Below are 17,501 nucleotides of genomic sequence, written 5' to 3'. Positions count from 1 at the left end.
GTTGAAAAGGGAAAGAGAAGGTTAAGTGTTAATTAATTAAAGCATTAAGCAAATGTTATTAAAGGAGAGCTCTGAGCCGATGGTCAAAACATTGGCAATTATTAGGGTGTAAGAAGCAATGGGCCTAAAAGTAGGGCTCATGTCTGCAGTCCTTTTCTGATTTCATATTAGGGGAGACCCCTCTCCTTCCCTCTTTAAAAGGATAACAAAATTTGGGTTGTTTGGCAACTTCAGAAGGTCTTGAAAAGCACCAATATGATTGATGGGTGGCTTATTTGCAGACTGCAAGTATAAGACCCAGGGCTGGCATAGAGGCATCTGCTCATGGCGGGGTTCGTGTTACTTCATTCTTGCCAGCTGTTGCTTAAGCTTTTGCCAATGTTTTGTTCTTTCTCCATTTAGAAAAATAATCACTGAGCTTCTGGTAAGGCCTAGGAGTTTGCTAGCACCAGTCATTCAATCTGAAAATATCTAATGGGCTACCACTTTCTGCCTCCTCTTTGGAATGCTGAAAGCTTTAGAAAAAGGACCTTAACCATGAGAAATAAGCCAAGGAATCTCTCAACCTTGGCACTTTAGGGTTCCTTTATTCAGTAAGTCCATTGCATATGCCTTCAGGGTAGCCCCCTCTTTCATGGGCTCATTAGCTTTACCCCTTGGCTCATACCTGTCCCCCCCTCCCCCGCCAAAAGGGACCAAAACTCAAAGGAATATGATAATTTAGTAACTACTCAGGTTGAGGACATGGGCCCAGTGCCAGACTCAGGCCATTTCTCAACTTGCATCATTTCCTTGTTAACCACTATTTGGTACATATTTATAATATAAAATATCAGGGAAAAGCCATTTGAGGTCAGTCTATAGCCCACTTGAAAACCCCCTTGTCACTGTCACTTAGAGAAAGGTGAGGAATTCGCTTTGAGGACTGAAATGGAGTTTCTTATACACATTCCATTTTGAGAATTTGTCTTTCTAGGAAGTAGGAAGACAGGTAGTTCAGACACCTTTTGGAAAAGGTGGTGAAAGTAACACAGGAGACAATGAGATCAACTGTGTAGGCTCTTCGACTATAATTTAGACATGAAGGTTAAACTCTGTCAGCAAGTGTATTTTTCCTTCCTTTGAATTTCAGCAGACTTGCCTGAGGATTTGTCATTAGATGTAATGTCAATGTCAGAGAATTTTTAACAAACACTACATACTGTTTATTAGAATCCAACAACAAGAATACGTTGGTAGTGTGCATTCTAGAATTCAAGGTCTTGATTAAGTTTATCTACCTCATTGGCAAGGACAACTTGCATGAGAAAGGAATAACACAGATATGAAGAAGGCTTTGCATAGCTCAGAGTCTCATGCAAGGTATTAGGGAAAATTTAATTTGGTGATTTTAAGAACCAAAGGAAAACAATGAAAGACCAAACTGTGAGTGAGAACATTCAATATTCATTATATAACACATAGCCTGTCACCTCACATGCCTGCTTTCTTTCTAGAAATGGAAAGGGAGAATTCGGAAATGGCCAAGAGCATCACAGGGTATATGGAGATAACAAAAAAGAAAAGAAAAAATACACAACAACAACAACAACAAAGCAAGTTGGGATCTCTCCCTCCCATGACTTCCTTTCTCCTTATTTTAAAGTAAGCAGAAAAGTCTGTGAAATTAATTAAAAAGCAAAATCTTGCCTTGGTGTTATCCATCCATGACATGCTGTGATGACTTTTTAACGTAGCTCCCAAAAGCATGGTTAGTAATGGGCATTTGTTACTGCAGCCATACATGCATAGACCTGGCTAAACGTCCCTTTCTAAACACGAAACTTAGGGGGAAGACAGCTTTAACCTGTAGCAACATACCAAGACTAAATGGAGACAGAGTAGGTTCTACTAGGTCAGAACCCTGAAAAGATTGAGCACCTTGCTAAGCTTAGCCAAGGGGAAGAGAGGGGAAGAATCTAGGCCATTGGTCATCAAACTCTCTATGGTCAAGTCATTTGATGAATATGGAAGCCTGTGGGGCCCTTCTCCTCCCATGAATGAACATACTTGGGAGATGACTTTATCCAACCAGGAAGTCAGTAGCTCACTCTGGGCACATACATCCATAGTTTATTGTTACAGCTGTCTCCTGTGGCTAGCTCTCAGTCATCTGGGCTGTTGCCATTTGGTTTTTTGCTCATATACCCTAGTGGAGTTAAGCTATGGAAAGGATGACAACTCTGCCTCTCCATTCTTGGCACAAAGCCTCAACATATGGATGAGATCTGTGATGAAATGGTTCTCAACCCAGATTTTAACCAGATCCTTAAGCAACAATAAAAATATCACTTAAAAAATTCAGACAGGGACAGAGAAAGGACACTGTCCAGGCAGGATGAGCTTTCCTGGTGGTATTTTCCTCCTTAGCACCTGTTTTATCCTGGGACTTTTTAGAACCTTTTGCTCCTTTCTGGAGAGTCTTTCTCCAACAAGAATGTCAGGGACTTCGCAGGTAGCCCATGCCTGCAATCCCACTTACTCAGGAGGCTGAACTGTGAGAGTCATGGTTCAAAGTCAGCCTGGATAGACAGATCCTGGGAGATTCTAATCTCCAATAAACCTGCAAAAGGCTGAAAGTAGAGTTGTGGCTCAAATGGTAGAGGACCACTATTGAGCAAAAAAGGCAAGCAAGAACAACAGGCGCTGAGTTCAAGTCCCCGTGTTGTTGCCTTGGGATTGCGATTCAAATCGTACGCAAATTTCACCCATGCTCGTGTTGCAAAATGAAGCTTGAAAGGGTTCAACACACACACACACACACACACACACACACACACACACACACACACACACCATCTCAGCCTTCAGAATTAAAAAAAAACAAAACAAGAAAACAAAAAACCAACAACTACCAAATGAATCTCATCCCTAATGAAGACTTTAATTACCCAAAGCAAAAAAAGAAAAGAAAAGAAAGGGAAAACCCCACGCTTTCCTGCTAATGAGATCTTGGCAGGGTTCTCTTGGCCCAGGGCCCCCGCCCTGGCAGTGCGGGGAGCCGGGCGGTTCTCTAGCAGACTCACCGAAGGTCGTGCCCGCCTCGGGCCTGCTCACCGAGGACACGATGACGAAGCCGAAGCCCTCGTTCTCCCCACGCCGGATCTCCACGTCATAGGGCTGCACCACGGTGCTGACCACGGTGCTGACCACGCCGCTGCCCCCGCCGCCCCCGCTGCCGATGCCGCTGGTGCTGCCGCTGCCCGAGCTCACCGTGTTCAGCGAGTTCTGGCTGCCCTGCGGCGTGCGCTTCTCCTCGGTCAGGGACGCGGGCTGCGTGCTGCTGTGGTGGGAGGAGGCGGGCGAGGGCACCTCGTTCTCCGCTTTGGGCACTGCAAGGGAGATGCTCGTGTAAAACACTGGACCTCGGGCCCCCGCGCGCACGGTGCACCCCCAGTCTACGTTCCTCCCCTCTGTGACCTGGCAGAAGCCAAGAGGGGCCCGGAGCCAGTGGCCCACGCCTGAAATCCTGGCTCCTTGGGAGGCTAAGGTCTGAGAACTGGGGTTCAAAGGCAGTCTGGGCAGGAAAGTGCGTGAGGCTCTTGTCTCCAAGTGACCAGCAAAAAAGCCAGAAGTGGAGCTATACAGCTCAAGTGGTGGAGAGACAGCCATCAGAGAAAAAAAGGAACAAAACAAGACAAACCCCATGAACTTTAGCCCCAGCACTGGCATCATACACACACACACACACACACACACACACACACACACGCAGAAATCAAGAAGGGATGATGGTACCACAGTGGACTCCACACTGTGTGCACATGCACACCCAGACGCAATATGCAGCAGGGCCTGCTCACAGGGAGATAAGGACCTGTGGCACACATGGGAAGGTACCCAAGGCACAGAAGGGCCGATGCCAATGACAGCCACCGCCACAGCTCCACAGACGGCCCGAACCACCCCTTTGTTGTCATAGCCTCGCAGCCACATTTCTACTCTTTCTTCCAGACAGGAGACTGGAATTTAACTGCGCCTTGAAGGTTCGCAGCGGTGGGATTTGTGACACCTGTAAGAAGCACCCAGTTTCTCTCTCTAGCTTCCAGATGTCAGCACTTAAGAACTGGAGGCTTCGGCCTCCTTGCAAACTTAATCGCCATTCCAGTTTTATTGCTTTGTCACTGAAAGGATAAAGCACTCTGAACAGTTCACCAGAGGAGATGGGACTAATCATGTCCAAGCTGTGGAAAGGTCTGTTTTTATTCATTTCCCATTGTTTCTCCTTTCATAGATATTTTTATGATGGAAAAATATGGGATAACATAAGATTTTCTATTTCAGCCATTTTTTCAATGCACAATTAAGTAGTGCATCCACACTGCTTTGCAAATGTCATCACCATCCATTTGGAGAACCTGGACATCTTCTTCACCAGAAACTCTCTCCTCGCTCTCTTTCGTACCATCCCTCCCCATATCCACGATTCTACCCACTTTCCTACATAAATTCCACTACTCTGGAAAACTCTTCAGAGTGGAATCATGCAACACCTGTGCACTGGTGATGAGCTGACTTTGCTTAGCATAATGCCTGTGCACAGATTTAACATGCCTTTATGCAGAGGCTAAGAACTTACAAGCGTAGATTTCATTTTCAAACTAAAACCAAAGCAAATAAAAATAATGACAGTGCCTTATTAATTTTATTGGAGTCGGGGAAATCAAACCGTTTACAACATATTGCGAAAACCAAGTTTAGCTGACTGTCACTGGCTGTGAATCCTATGTTAAATGAGAGGTCACCCAGGTGTGACCTATGACATCTGTAGTAGATTAGCAATATTTTCCATGGTTACACCAGGTGGAACTCTCATACTTGGGTTTAATATCTGAATTCTGTAATTAACTACAGACTGCTTAAATTAATTTTTAAAAAATAAACATGATACCAATTTTTTTTATCTGTTTGGTATTTGTTACCCTAACATTAGTGCTATGGAGAATTCACAGTATTTCTTATATTTTTTCAGTAACACAATGGACACACAGCACTTCCTCTTGCTCTTCTGCACCTGGATTCTGGCTTACAGGCTTATGGCGGGGCTACACACAAGGGCGAATGGTTAAGTGTATGTTCTCAGGAAGCTGGTCAGTGAGTGAAAGGACTGGTGTGTACATGCTGAGCAGGCGTAAATGGCAGATTCTGATGCAGAAATAAACAAGAGTCAGGAGAATGGCAAGGAGAATTCTAAAGTCTAAGGCATCCAAAGCAGCACTTGGGAGCTACACCTAATAGGACACATCACATTTTGAGAGCTAGAGTGTGATGCTTTTTACAGGGGATAGAGAGAGATAACCTAAAACTAACCAGCTCTTTCTTCTTCCTTTCTCCCTCTCTCCCACCTATCCTTCTTTCCTTCCTTCCTTCTCTTGATACTCTGAGCCTCATGCACTTGCTTGGCATTTTTACTCAAAGCTAGTGCTCTACTACTTGAGCCACACATCTATTTGTTTTTGTTTTTTTTTTTTGCTAGACAGTTGGAGATAAGAGTCTCACAGACTTTTCTGCATTGGCTGGCTTTGAGCTTTTATCCTCAGATCTCAGCCGCCTGAGTAGCTAGGATTACAACAGGCGTGAGTCACCAGTGCCTAGCCCACTGCTTTCTTGTAGAGGGAAATGTTTTGTTTAACATACCTGACAAGCAATGGCAGGGTTCAAAAAGATCAATCTTTTTTTTTTTTCATGAACGCATCTTTCAATACAAACCTAATTTTTGTTCTCTTAATTTAAGTCACTTTTGTGACATTCCTAATGAGCTCTTTTGTGAAGGATTAGTATTGGATGTTGAGGATGGCTGAGTTCTGTGTGGCAAAGGGATGGGAGGCAGGTAATATAAATTCAACCAGTCTTTTCCTTACAAGCCTTTCCTGAACCCATGCAAATGGCACATTAAAGTGCTTTTGAATGACAGCTGTTTTGCAGGGTTGGAGAGAAGGGAACCATCTGGAAATACTGAGCTTGATCACATTTGCAAACATTTGCTAAAATAGAAGCTTGAGGAGGCAGGCACCAAAGTGACAGAATCCCATCTGAAGGAATGAAGGAGAAACATACCGGCAAACACCACTTTACGTCGCACTGTGAGATTGACATGGCCTTGCTTGGCAGCTTGTTGCATAAGCTGGACCACAAGCTGGTGTGATTTTCCAATTACTGGTGTCCCATCCACACAGATTAATTCATCGCCAGACCTCAGGCGGCCATCCGTATCAGCAGCACCCAGTGGTACGATGTGACCAATATAAATCTGTCGAGTAATTGGATGATGGATGAAACATGGCTCTCTTGGCTTACTATTATTCTGATGGCCTTTGCATCTCTGGGAACAATTCTGTTCATTTATTTATGTCTGCATGCATGCCACAGACATTTATTGAACACCCACTGTGTACAAGGCACTGTACATGGTAGAAAGAATAGCTTTTGCTTACTCGATTCCTTGATGTTTATCTGTCGTACACTGATCACTCACTTTCAGAAAAGAATATTTTTCTCTTTTTCCTTTTTTTGGGTGCTGGTCCTAGGGCTTAAACTCAGTGCTTGGGTGCTGTTCCTGAGCTTTTCTTCTCGAGCCTACCACTTAAGCCACAGCTCCACTTTGGGTTTTTTGGTGGCTAATTAGAGACAAGAGTCTCTGACTTCCTGCCCAGGCTGGCTTTGATCCACAACTCCCAGATCTCAGCCTTCTGAGTACTTAGGATTACAGGCATGAGCCACTGATGCCTGAATGAAAAGAATCTTTTAAGACTATGTCTCCTTGTCTCTCTACTTAAGAAACTTCCTTCCAATAAATTCTGCTAATTATACTACTAATTTTTTTCCTTTTTTCTTTCTCTCTTTTTTCTCTTTCTCTCTCCTTCCTTCCTTCCTTTTCTTTCTTCCTTCTTTTTCTTTCTTTCTTTTCCTTCCTTCCTTCTTCCTTCCTTCCCTCCTTCCTTCCTTCCTTCTTTCTTTCTTGTCTTTCTGTAGCAGTGGGAATTGAACTCAGGACCTTGCTCTTGCTAATCAAGCACTCTATCACTAGAGGCACACACCCACAGCCATTTTTGCTTTACCTTATTTTTCAGGTAGTGTCTTGGGTTTTTGCCCAGGAGGCTAGCCTCAGATTGTGATCCTATCTCTGCTCCTGCACAGCTAGGATTATAGGTAAGCACCACCACCAGCTTATTGTTTGAGATAGGGTTTCACTGACATTTTGGCTTAAGCTGGCCTTAAACTCAAGCTTCCATCCACTACCTCCCACATGGGTGGGATTACAGGTGTGAACTATCATGCCCAGCTTAATACTACTTTTCTTTGAGAGTTCAACATCCTATGTCTGGCAACAGGGCAGACTCGGTAATGATTATTACGTGAATGAATGATTGAAACAACATCTAGCCTGTCATCCCCATTTCTGCAGTCCGTAATATCTGCCAGCAGAGAAAGTCTCTGTATTTAGTGTCTGCTGCTATAGTTGTCATTCATTAAACATCACCTTAAATATTTGTGTGTGCATTGTCTTCTCAGTAGACACCAGTGCTATGATCACCTTTGTATGACACTCACAGTTTACAGGGAACTTTGTGAAAGTACTGTCTAGGAATATGAACTAGAGTTGGGAGTCTTACTATGCTTCTGTTTACAAGCTAGGTGATCTTGGGTTTGTTACTCTTTCCGTGCCTTCATTTTCTGATTAAAACATGAGGTTAAACAGATATTTCATAAGTCAATCTATGTTACAAACCTTTCTCACAGTGCCTGGAACCAAGTGCACAACAGCATTATTATCACAAGGGAATCAACTATTCTTCAGTTCTCTTTGCTCTTTTCAAAGGAACCCTTGCAATGTTATACTGAGTTTATTCTTTAATTAAGGAAAGTGACCTGGTCAGGAACTCTACCTTCTGGCCCTTCTGAATTCTTTTCCTTTTTTTTGTGGACAGGAGTCTTACCTTCTCAAATCTTTCCTGTTGCCTGATGCTTGAAGTATTATCTGTACTAGCCACTCCATATACCAAGCCCATAACTTTTGGCAGATGAAACAGAATTAGCCAAACAGATCAGGCCATTGCTCTACTAGCTGATACCTATCCTATATGCCTTCCATTTCCTTGTCCCTAGTAAGGGTTTGAAGAGGCTGAAGCTCCGAGAGCAGTTATATAATCTTTACAAAACCTCTCTTTCCTTCTTCTACAAGCCAATGAAAAGCCCCCACTGCTCAAGAGGACAGAGCGACGGAAGCATCTAGCTGGATTCCAATCTTGACAATCTACCTCTGTCGTCAATTGCTGTGAAATATTAGTAAACAATGCTGGGGAGAGACATAGATGAAAGACTTACAGGTTCCCCTGGCTCATTTCCACCCAAAATCCTAAAGCCGAATCCAGTCTCCTTTCTCCAGAGGAAGATGTCTTGTTCCTGGTAATCTGGAACTGCAGAGAGGGAAGAGGAAGAGACTTTATTTCACTGATAAAGGATGCAATGCTGCTAAGATGAACACATTACTGGACCGAGACTGATGATGCCTGAGCAGACAAAAGCTTGCAAACACTGCAACAAAAGACCTAGACATGTGACACAAAAGACGGCACTGGACAGGAGCAAGCAATGGGAAGAGTCACCTGGCTCTACAGGTCTTCAAAGACTGATAAATCCAGATCAAGTCCCACCATCATGGTTACCTATGCCAGGAGTTAGCACTCTCTTTGATATTGCTGCCAGGGGAGTTCAGGAAATCAAAACCACTATGTGCCACACCACAAAGCAAAAGTCTAGGGAGAAAATTCAGGCTAACACAGTCTCTCTGAGGCCGAAGTTGGCTCCATTAAATGACCTGAAGTTTTACGAACTAGACACTATTTTTTTTTAAGTTTCTAATTTGTTTTTAAAGTCACTTTTTCTTCCTTAAGGAAATCAAGCAGCAATGTGAATAATTTGGTGTGTTAGGTCATGTCTGTCACAAAGAAATTACTCAGGGTTTGAGACAGGTATAGCTCAGTGGTAGAGCATTTGGCCATCATTCATGAGATACTATTTCCAATAATAAAAAAACAAAACAAAAACCCCAAAACCTTCCACAAAGAAAGGTTAGTATTTCAATGCTATGACCAAAAGGCAGCCAACCTTCCATATACTTAAGATAAACATGGAAGTCAAAAAGTCCTAAACAAACCGTCCATACTTTATTGTTAGTAGGACTGCTTTATTCTTCATTTACCTATGCTATTTCAATACTATAAGTAATAACTTACTATGTAATGTAATAACCTGGTATTTCACATAACAGTAATGGTCTAGGGCTTTGAAACAAATACCTCAATTTTCTAAGTAATTTTGATTAAAAATGCTTATTGTACATAAAATTATTCTATATATCACTCCATAACTTTGCCAAAGCAATAAAAAGATGTATTTTTACGTAATGGATAGATAAGGCATTTTATGGTCTATAAAGTGCCATAGCTTTTATTTAAGGAGAACAAATATAATTTAATTGTAGCGAATCCTAAAGTGATTTAAAAATACTTTTCTGCACACTAGTTTTGTTTCACTAATTGGATTTTGGGCTGAAGAGTGTAGGCTGGAAACATTAATTCTTGTCTTTGTCTAATTTTGTACAATAGGCTATTGAAGAAGGTGGACGTTTAGACTTCATGTTGGCAAGAGATGGTTGGCTTAGCAATTCCCACACACCTTCAGATGTATGCTGGATAAATGCACCAAGAGGAAGAAAACTAAGTGAACAGGTAAGAACAAGTTGGAGGATTTTGATTCTGATATTTTACTTGAGCTATCCTACTGCTAGTGCTTTATATGGGTACTTTTTTTTTTTTATCCAATCTCTTTATTATAATTGCTGCGGCTAAGCTGCAAAGCACAACGCAACCGGAGCTCAGCTGTATTGTAGGCCTCCCATTCAAACAATTGGAAAGGAATATTTTCTTAGGCACACTAAAGTAACAGTATGTTTATCTCTGTCTGAGTAGCTAGGTAAAAGGTATTGGCTGTAATAGCCTCGTTGAAACAACAAATTAAATCAAGTGGTGTTTCCTCTTGGTTCACCCAAGCAGCAAGATTACTATACTAATAGATCGCTGGTGCTTTTCAGCTAGTACAGGGTTGCTGGCATTATCTGTTTGAAGTCTGTTGCATACAAGGCCTTTCTGGGAAGGACAGGGCCTCTACGGGTAATGAGGCCCAGACTCGTTTTCTCAGCATCATTTAACACAGGAACATTTGCCCATCCTACAGAGACACCAAATGTAGCAGGTTTTTGGTTTAGGCTGCACACTCAGTTGTCAGCTACTATGGCATGAGGAGCTGTGGCTGATTGACTTCAAGCTCTCCCACAGCTCAGTCCACAGGAATAAAGTTCAAGACTCAACAGGAAAATGGCAAATTTTAATTTAAAGAGTTTTCCATTGAAAAGAAAGATGCCCAATTACTATAAGAATGCTAATGACATCACAATGAGCCAGGAAACACAGACACAAACAAGGACGCACAGATGTAGTACAAAGAAAGTCTTCTGGTACTTTAATTTTAGCACCTGAATAATTTTCTTCCTTCACTAACTAAATGCCATTCATTCAAATTATATATGTATATATTATATATTGTATATGTAATACACACATACACATGTATATAAAATACCTGTAGGGATAAGTCAGTATTAAAATGAATTATGGTATTTGAAAATCTCTCTCCTCTGATGTCACTTCTTAATAGAAGAGGCACTGAGGTTCTTGAAGTACTTCTGATTGGTTTGTTCACAGTTTTTTTTAAATACATTTTTTATTGTAAAAATACTGTATAGAGGGGTTACAGTTACATGAGCAAGGTAATGAGTACATTTCCTATCAGGCTCTTCTCAGTTTTATGCACACTTTATAAGAAGTTTTTTAGAAGCATTGGGGTAGGGACATTTTCCTGACATTTACTAATTTTTTTAAGTGACATTAATCTTATAGAGGTAAGAAATTCTTACCCATTGTTTTTACTTTTTGGTCCCTTTGGAAGTACTGGCGTTTGAACTTAGGGCCTTAAACTTGCTGGGCAGATGTTCTACCACTTGAGCCAAGTCCCCAGCTCTTTTTGCTTTTGTTATTTCTCAAATTTATGTCTAGGTAAGTCTGAACTACAACCCTCCTGTTCATGCTTCCAGTATAGCTGGCTGAGTTGAGGTTTTGCAAACTTTTTGGCCTCAAATCATGATCTTCCCAATCTCTGCCCCTTAGATTTACATATATGAGTCCTTGCAGAGGAAGCAATCTTTTGGCAGCGCCCATGGTTGCTCAATAAAGGAGACAAAAGACTTCCCTTGACAATTCTAAAGGATGGAGTCACCAGGTTTTCAGAGACACTGCCTGGGGTCTCCATCGCTACAGACACACAACACATTTCCAGAATGGGTAAAGACATGCACATCTCTTCCTACGTCATCTCATCAGTCTTGGCTGCAAAGGGCACCAATGTATGCAATTAGTGGTTTTTCTCTCTTCCCTCCCTTTTCTGAACTTCTCCCTGCCCCTCCCCCGCCCCCCACAGATAGGAACATTAAACAGGATGAATGATAATGGAGAAATACAAGCTTGCAGCAGGTCCTTACTCTGACATTCTCCAAAATTCGTGGAATTGATTTCTCTCTCTCTTTCACCCTTGCTCAATCCCGATGCAGGCGAAGGTGACATAGCTGGAATATTAATTTCACAGTTTTTGCAAAGCTTCATGTATGTCCTTTCTGTTAGTATACTTTAACTTTAGTTGTTACTGGTAAGAAGAGTGTAATGGCTGTATGAACTTTAAATGGACTATAATTTGATGTCTTTTTTGTTTTTACTCTCTTTTATTTTTGTTTCAAGACCTTTACTCATCAGAAAGCTAGCACTTATAATTGTACCACTAAGGTGGTACAATTGCCATTTTAGTCTCTTCCTATTTAATTAAGACTCTAAAGCACACCTTCTTGAATGGCCTTGTCTTAATCATGTCAGGAACTCAGGTGTTTAACCACATTATCATCTTTGGGGAAAAAAAAGTACATTTGTGCCACTGCTATAGTAGAACATTTATTTAAGAGAGTATCAAGTTCCTGGTAGAATTCATTCTTGCATTCATTCATGTCCTGGTGTATTCTAGGCAGTTCAAATCAGAAAACTCTCATATTTGAGATACAAACCACAGAATCTTGTCCAAGATCTGAACAAACATAAAAATAGGAACTGTTAGAATAGTTCTCGAAATCTTGACATACATATATATGCTCTTTAAACACACTATAAAGATACTCAGTCCTGATGCCAAACCTGTGGGCGTGTCTCTCCCAAGCAGAACATGCTTGTATGTTAGTTCATATGGCAGTTTTGAGCTGTTTTTGTTTTTTTTCCCTCAAGGTACACTATAAACAGATGAAGAAGTGTTCTGCCACTTTTGCCACATCCCTAGTCATAGAATTTCTTTTGTAAATGCTACTGGATATCAGCTGTCAGACTGAATCAATGTCATTTTTAAAGGTATATGTTACCTAGAGAAAATCCCAAACAGGCAACATGGCTTTTTAAGAACTTCTGTGCCTCTTTCTCTCTTTTAATTAAACACTGAAACCCTTCGGAGGGATTCCTTAACACATCTGCAACTCCGAGGCTCACTCTGACAGTCACTGTTTTAGCAGATGGTAACATGAAAAAAAAATACACTGTTTGGTAAAACACTTAGAAAGAATGTGATCAGAAGTGTGCTCATCTTTACATTGCCATTAACAAAAATATTTCCAACCAACTGGGGATAAAATGCACAATTAAGTTGCTGCTGTTGTCTTTGATTTTCTTGTTTTTCCTGGAGTACTTTGTTCATCGTATTATGAAGGGAGAGGCAGGGAATTAGATCTTCTCAAGACTACACACTGTATTTTTTAAAATTGTTGTTCATAAAGGACAAGTTAAAACCACCTAGGGCAGTGGCCAAAACTGATGTGGGATGAAGTCAAATACTAATTCAAAGGCTGATGCAGATTTGTTCACGGATGTTAGAAAAGAAACTCTGTGACAGCTCCTGAATAGCTACCATGGGGATGAGCCACATCATTTTTCTCATTCAGCAGTGAAGAACAAATCCATGGGACTCTTAACATCTATTAGGTTTGACTATCACTCAATTACAGAGACTCTAATCACCACAGAAGAAATTGATTCTCATTTGTGATGCTTTACCTGATTCTTCAGATGTTAAAGGAAATGAAGGATCCAAACTGAAACTATTCTACTATTTTTCAGCATGGCTGAAGTCTGACGTGGGAAGTCTGAAGCTTACAGTGGCTGGTTATGGCCATGTTACATATTGTTCATTTATTTTTCTCCCAGTTAAAACTTTCTTAAAAGTTAGACAAAACCACACAAATCCTTAGAGTAAAAATGAGCTGCATGAAACATGACTGCCAATGTAGAGGGCCACACCGATAGTACAGAATACACTTTTTTTTAAAAAAATCACAGAAAGACTTGTACATGGAAAACTCCCATCACAAATGTGTATTGTATTGAAGAAGGCAGAAGTGTGGTCAATAAAACAATCAGTCAACATCCCCTGGAGTTGGGCCATCGATTAGAGAAGCTGTATGGTAACAGAGAAATATGAACGGGATACAGAAATAATCCCTTTAGAAGACATTTGTCCAGTACTTTTGGAAAGTGACATCGCTATAATTAATAAAGAATCCCAGTGTGTAGGAGCCACGGGGTCTCAGCAGCAGTGTCCCTAACCTGAAAACTGGAAATGCTCTGAAATCTGCTTAAGTATAGACATGATGCCACAGTGCAAAATCTCCACACCCTGAAACTTTTTCATGTACAAAACAAAAATCATTAGAATACTGTACATATGCATAAGGCATATTTGAGAATGAAATACAGTTTTAAGTTTAGACTCAGGGCTCAGGGTTCTCATTATGTCTAAGCAAGTATCTCAAAACCTGGAAAAAAAATCAGGCATCTAAAACACTTGTGATGCTGAACATTTCAAATAAGGGTAACCCAGGCTAAACTTAGCAGTTACCTACTGCTTCAAATTTCATTCATTTCCTTTAGCCTGGCATTCAGGGTAGTTGATGGGATGGTTGTAATCCTGGGACTAAGTCTATATCTTTCCAAATTAGCTAGCCTTCAGCAGCATAGTGAGTACCAGCCAACACACAAATATATTTAATGATACATGCTGATATAGCAATTGGACAATTATTCATCTTGAGAAGGGGAAAGGTATGGAGGGACCCTGAACAAGTTTTTTTTTTCTCCCTAAACAGTGCCAGTACTGGTGCTTGAACTCCAGGTCTTGTGCACTCTGGCTTTAGCATTTTTGCTGAAGATGTTCTACTGCTTGAGCCACAGCTTCACTTCTATTTTTTTGCTGATTAGTTGGCTTTAAATGTCTTATGGACTTTCTGTGTGGGCTGGCTTCAAACCATGATCCTCAGATCTCAGCCTTCTGAGTAGTTAGAATTACCGGCGTGAGCCACCAGGGCCCAACTATGAGCAACTTGTAACAGAATCAGCAGCATTCCAGGCTCTCTTGGAAGCTCTCATAGTTGAGTTTCACCCAAAGGTGGAGTGAATTTTCCTTCGAAGGCTGGGTTGCTAGCCTCACTCCCTTTCCTTGTCCGGGTCACAGAAAAGTTAAAAGCTCCTAACTTGCCCTTCAGCTAGCACAGGAACAAAGCATAAAACAAATTGTGGGTGGTGGATTAAGGTTTGGGGTGCTTTTACCCTTTACACAGCCTCTGCATTGTAACCCTTCAAGGGGGCCACAGCTTGTGACTAGGAAAAAAACTGAAGTCTGGGGGGTGCTCAGGACATAAAGATGGGTAAAATGGTGTCTTCTGCCTTCCATCTTCTCTCAGGGCCTTTGACAAAGTATCTTCTTCCTAGCACTCACTACTCCGTCCCAAACCAAAAAGGGCGAAGGAGGGGACAGGTCTGTCACATGTGACCAATGACACTCAGGACAAAAACCTCAGAAACTGCAACACCCTCAAAGGGGGCCCATCTGGGCCACCTCTCACTCAAGCACTTAGGAACTGTCACTAATGAGGTGGGTGAGTGTTACTTATGGTTCACCGTCTTCAGAAATCACTTCATAATTCAAAAGACACAAGTTACACATGAAGGGGACACCAGGCTTAGAAGACTCAAGAAATTAGGAAGCATACCTTCATCACAGGCTCATTTCCCTAGAAAAGGTAAAACCCAAGGACTCAACCACTGTATAAATAAAGAACAAATCACTCTCTATTGTTCGCTTTTTCTTTTTTTGAGGGGAGCATTTAGAAAGACATATCATAGTAAAAAAAGAAATTACCAGTATTTTTAAAACTCAAGAGACCCTAAGAAAGCATTTAATTTCTCATTACCCCTACAGTCATATTTAAATTTCATTGTATAGGATATCACAGGGCATTCTTCAATCTTCGCTTATAAGGAAGACTTAATGAGGTAATTACTATTTTTTTTTCTTTTCTGTCACTCACTGCTTTACAAGTGAAGAGAAAAATAAATCAACTTTTATCCAGGCCATCTGTTTGATGACCATTTCTATCCCCACCTCCAAAGTGGACATAACACAGCCTCCATGAACATCTTCAGGTTCTACTTGCCTGAGACACTTCTGCTTCCCTCCTTGATTTATCTTCCTCTACTCACTCTTTCTTTCTCTCTTTCTTTGTCGGTTGTGGGGTCTGAATTCTGGGCCTGGGCACTGTCCCTCAGCTCTTCAGCTCAAGGCTAGCGCTCTACCACTTGAGCCACAGCGCCACATCTGGCTTTTTCTGCTTATGTGGTGCTGAGGAATCGAACCCAGGGCCTCATGCATGCAAAGCAAGCATTCCACCACTGAGCCACCTTCCCAGCACCCCTACCCCCCACCCCCATCACTACTTTCTATCACTGTCTTTCATCTCCTATTGTCAGAGAACAGCTGGAGCCCTGGGGAGGAGTATGGGGAAAGGAGAAACTGGTGTGTTACTCACGTCGGTTTTCATACATGCTCCTGGACTGGGCCCAGATTTTAAAAGGATCTGGTTTTTTCTGCCCAGAGTTGTCAGTCTGCTCTGGGGTGGGGGCCTCTGTAGGTGGATATTCGGGGAGCACCTGAGTGCTGTGGCTTGGGGATGCTGTGTGCAGGCTCCGGTGGCTGGACACACTGTGCTGGGAGCTGTTCTGGCTGTCTTTCCTTTCCAGTGGTTGCTGGAAGTAAGCAAGAGACAGAAATGACCGTGGTTCTCTAAGTGAGCGCTTCCCATAACCCCGTCTGTGTTCTGCACTCCTGTATGCAAATACATAAATACATCAACAGCATCCTGGCTTCCACCTTGCTCCATCTCTTGCTGCATGCAGATAAATCACCAAGTGATTGGCAGATACATAGAAGGGCGGGACAGACAGAAAGACATAATCACAGACCATGGTTCTCTCTGGACTACAGCAGAAAAACAAATCCAGTTTTCATCTTAGGTTCCCCCCTAAGACATTGGGTTTGTTTACTGCAAGATGTATCAGTTTTAACATCCTATTTCTTGACAAAAATATGTGACACAAAATAGCATGTGCAGTTTAGCTGTAAGGCTGTAATATCCAGAAGAAATATAATCAGCGCTAAAAATACTTCTTGGGGCTCCATATGTTACATCTTTTGATGATGGTGATGATGATGATGATGATAATAATAATAATAATATCCCTCCCAACTCCTCTTTAATAGTTTGCCATCAGTTCTTCTGGACCAGGATCAACAGAGGTCAGATCTCGTAATTTTTTAAAATCATTTTTTAAAACAAAATCATGCCTAGTATTGTATGTGCAGTGTAGAATAAATATAAGATAAAAAGATTTCATAATTCATAGCTAATCAACTTCACAGGCCTTGTGTTTTACTTTTGAACAGTTGAAACTACTGTTTGTTGGATAAATCAAGATCCAATTTTATCTGTGAGTTGTCTTTTACAAGTCAGCCTTCCTAGCCTTGCAAACATTTCCCAAGTACAAGCAGTACTCCGTATTTAAATTTCAGAATAAGCACATTCCTGGTCATTAAAACCAGTCCAAGAAAAGACCATTCCCATTTTGTGGTATTGTCTCTCTGGATAGTGACTGATAAGCCTCCATGGAGTATAACTGAGTGGAAAATAAGAATAATTCTAGTTCCTATATTTTTTCTCCAAAGACCTATAATCCTAGGTATTTTGTTTTTTTTATATCATTTAAGACAAAAATTCTGCCTTTTTCTTGCTTAATATGTCACATATCACCATATTCATCGACTTAAAAGCCTCAGAGAGGGGTAAAAGGCAGGAAGGGGCCTTCTCCCTAATACAGCCCATCCTACATTCTCATGTTTTAAAGGGGTTTATAAGATCATCAACTTGAGCATTCCAATGCCGTAGGTGCTTCCACCAGGCATTGTTCTCAATCCTAAGGCCCTACTTCGTT

The 17,501-nt window shown here is 41.5% G+C and overlaps 1 protein-coding gene across 5 annotated transcripts in view; it reads right to left on the bottom strand.

Annotated features, from left to right (window-relative positions):
- The window catches only part of Magi1 (membrane associated guanylate kinase, WW and PDZ domain containing 1), a 549,538-nt gene that overhangs the window by 17,139 nt on the left and 514,898 nt on the right, over window positions 1-17,501 (bottom strand). For 3 of the 5 annotated variants that reach the window (XM_013010552.1, XM_013010553.1, XM_013010555.1), the window contains 5 exons: window positions 16,043-16,259; window positions 11,636-11,719; window positions 8,365-8,456; window positions 6,097-6,289; window positions 3,066-3,371 (listed from right to left, as the gene is read on the bottom strand). In XM_013010552.1, coding sequence (XP_012866006.1) covers window positions 3,066-3,371; window positions 6,097-6,289; window positions 8,365-8,456; window positions 11,636-11,719; window positions 16,043-16,259 — 892 coding nt within the window. The remainder of the gene's footprint in view (window positions 1-3,065; window positions 3,372-6,096; window positions 6,290-8,364; window positions 8,457-11,635; window positions 11,720-16,042; window positions 16,260-17,501) is intronic. The other 2 variants (XM_013010554.1, XM_013010556.1) reach the window with 1 other exon arrangement.

The sequence above is a fragment of the Dipodomys ordii genome, unplaced genomic scaffold, assembly GCF_000151885.1.
Source record: "Dipodomys ordii isolate 6190 unplaced genomic scaffold, Dord_2.0 Scaffold12, whole genome shotgun sequence".
Classification (NCBI taxonomy): Eukaryota; Metazoa; Chordata; class Mammalia; order Rodentia; family Heteromyidae; genus Dipodomys; species Dipodomys ordii.
Note: the sequence above shows the minus strand (reverse complement) of the source record. Positions and strands in the feature narration are given on the sequence as shown.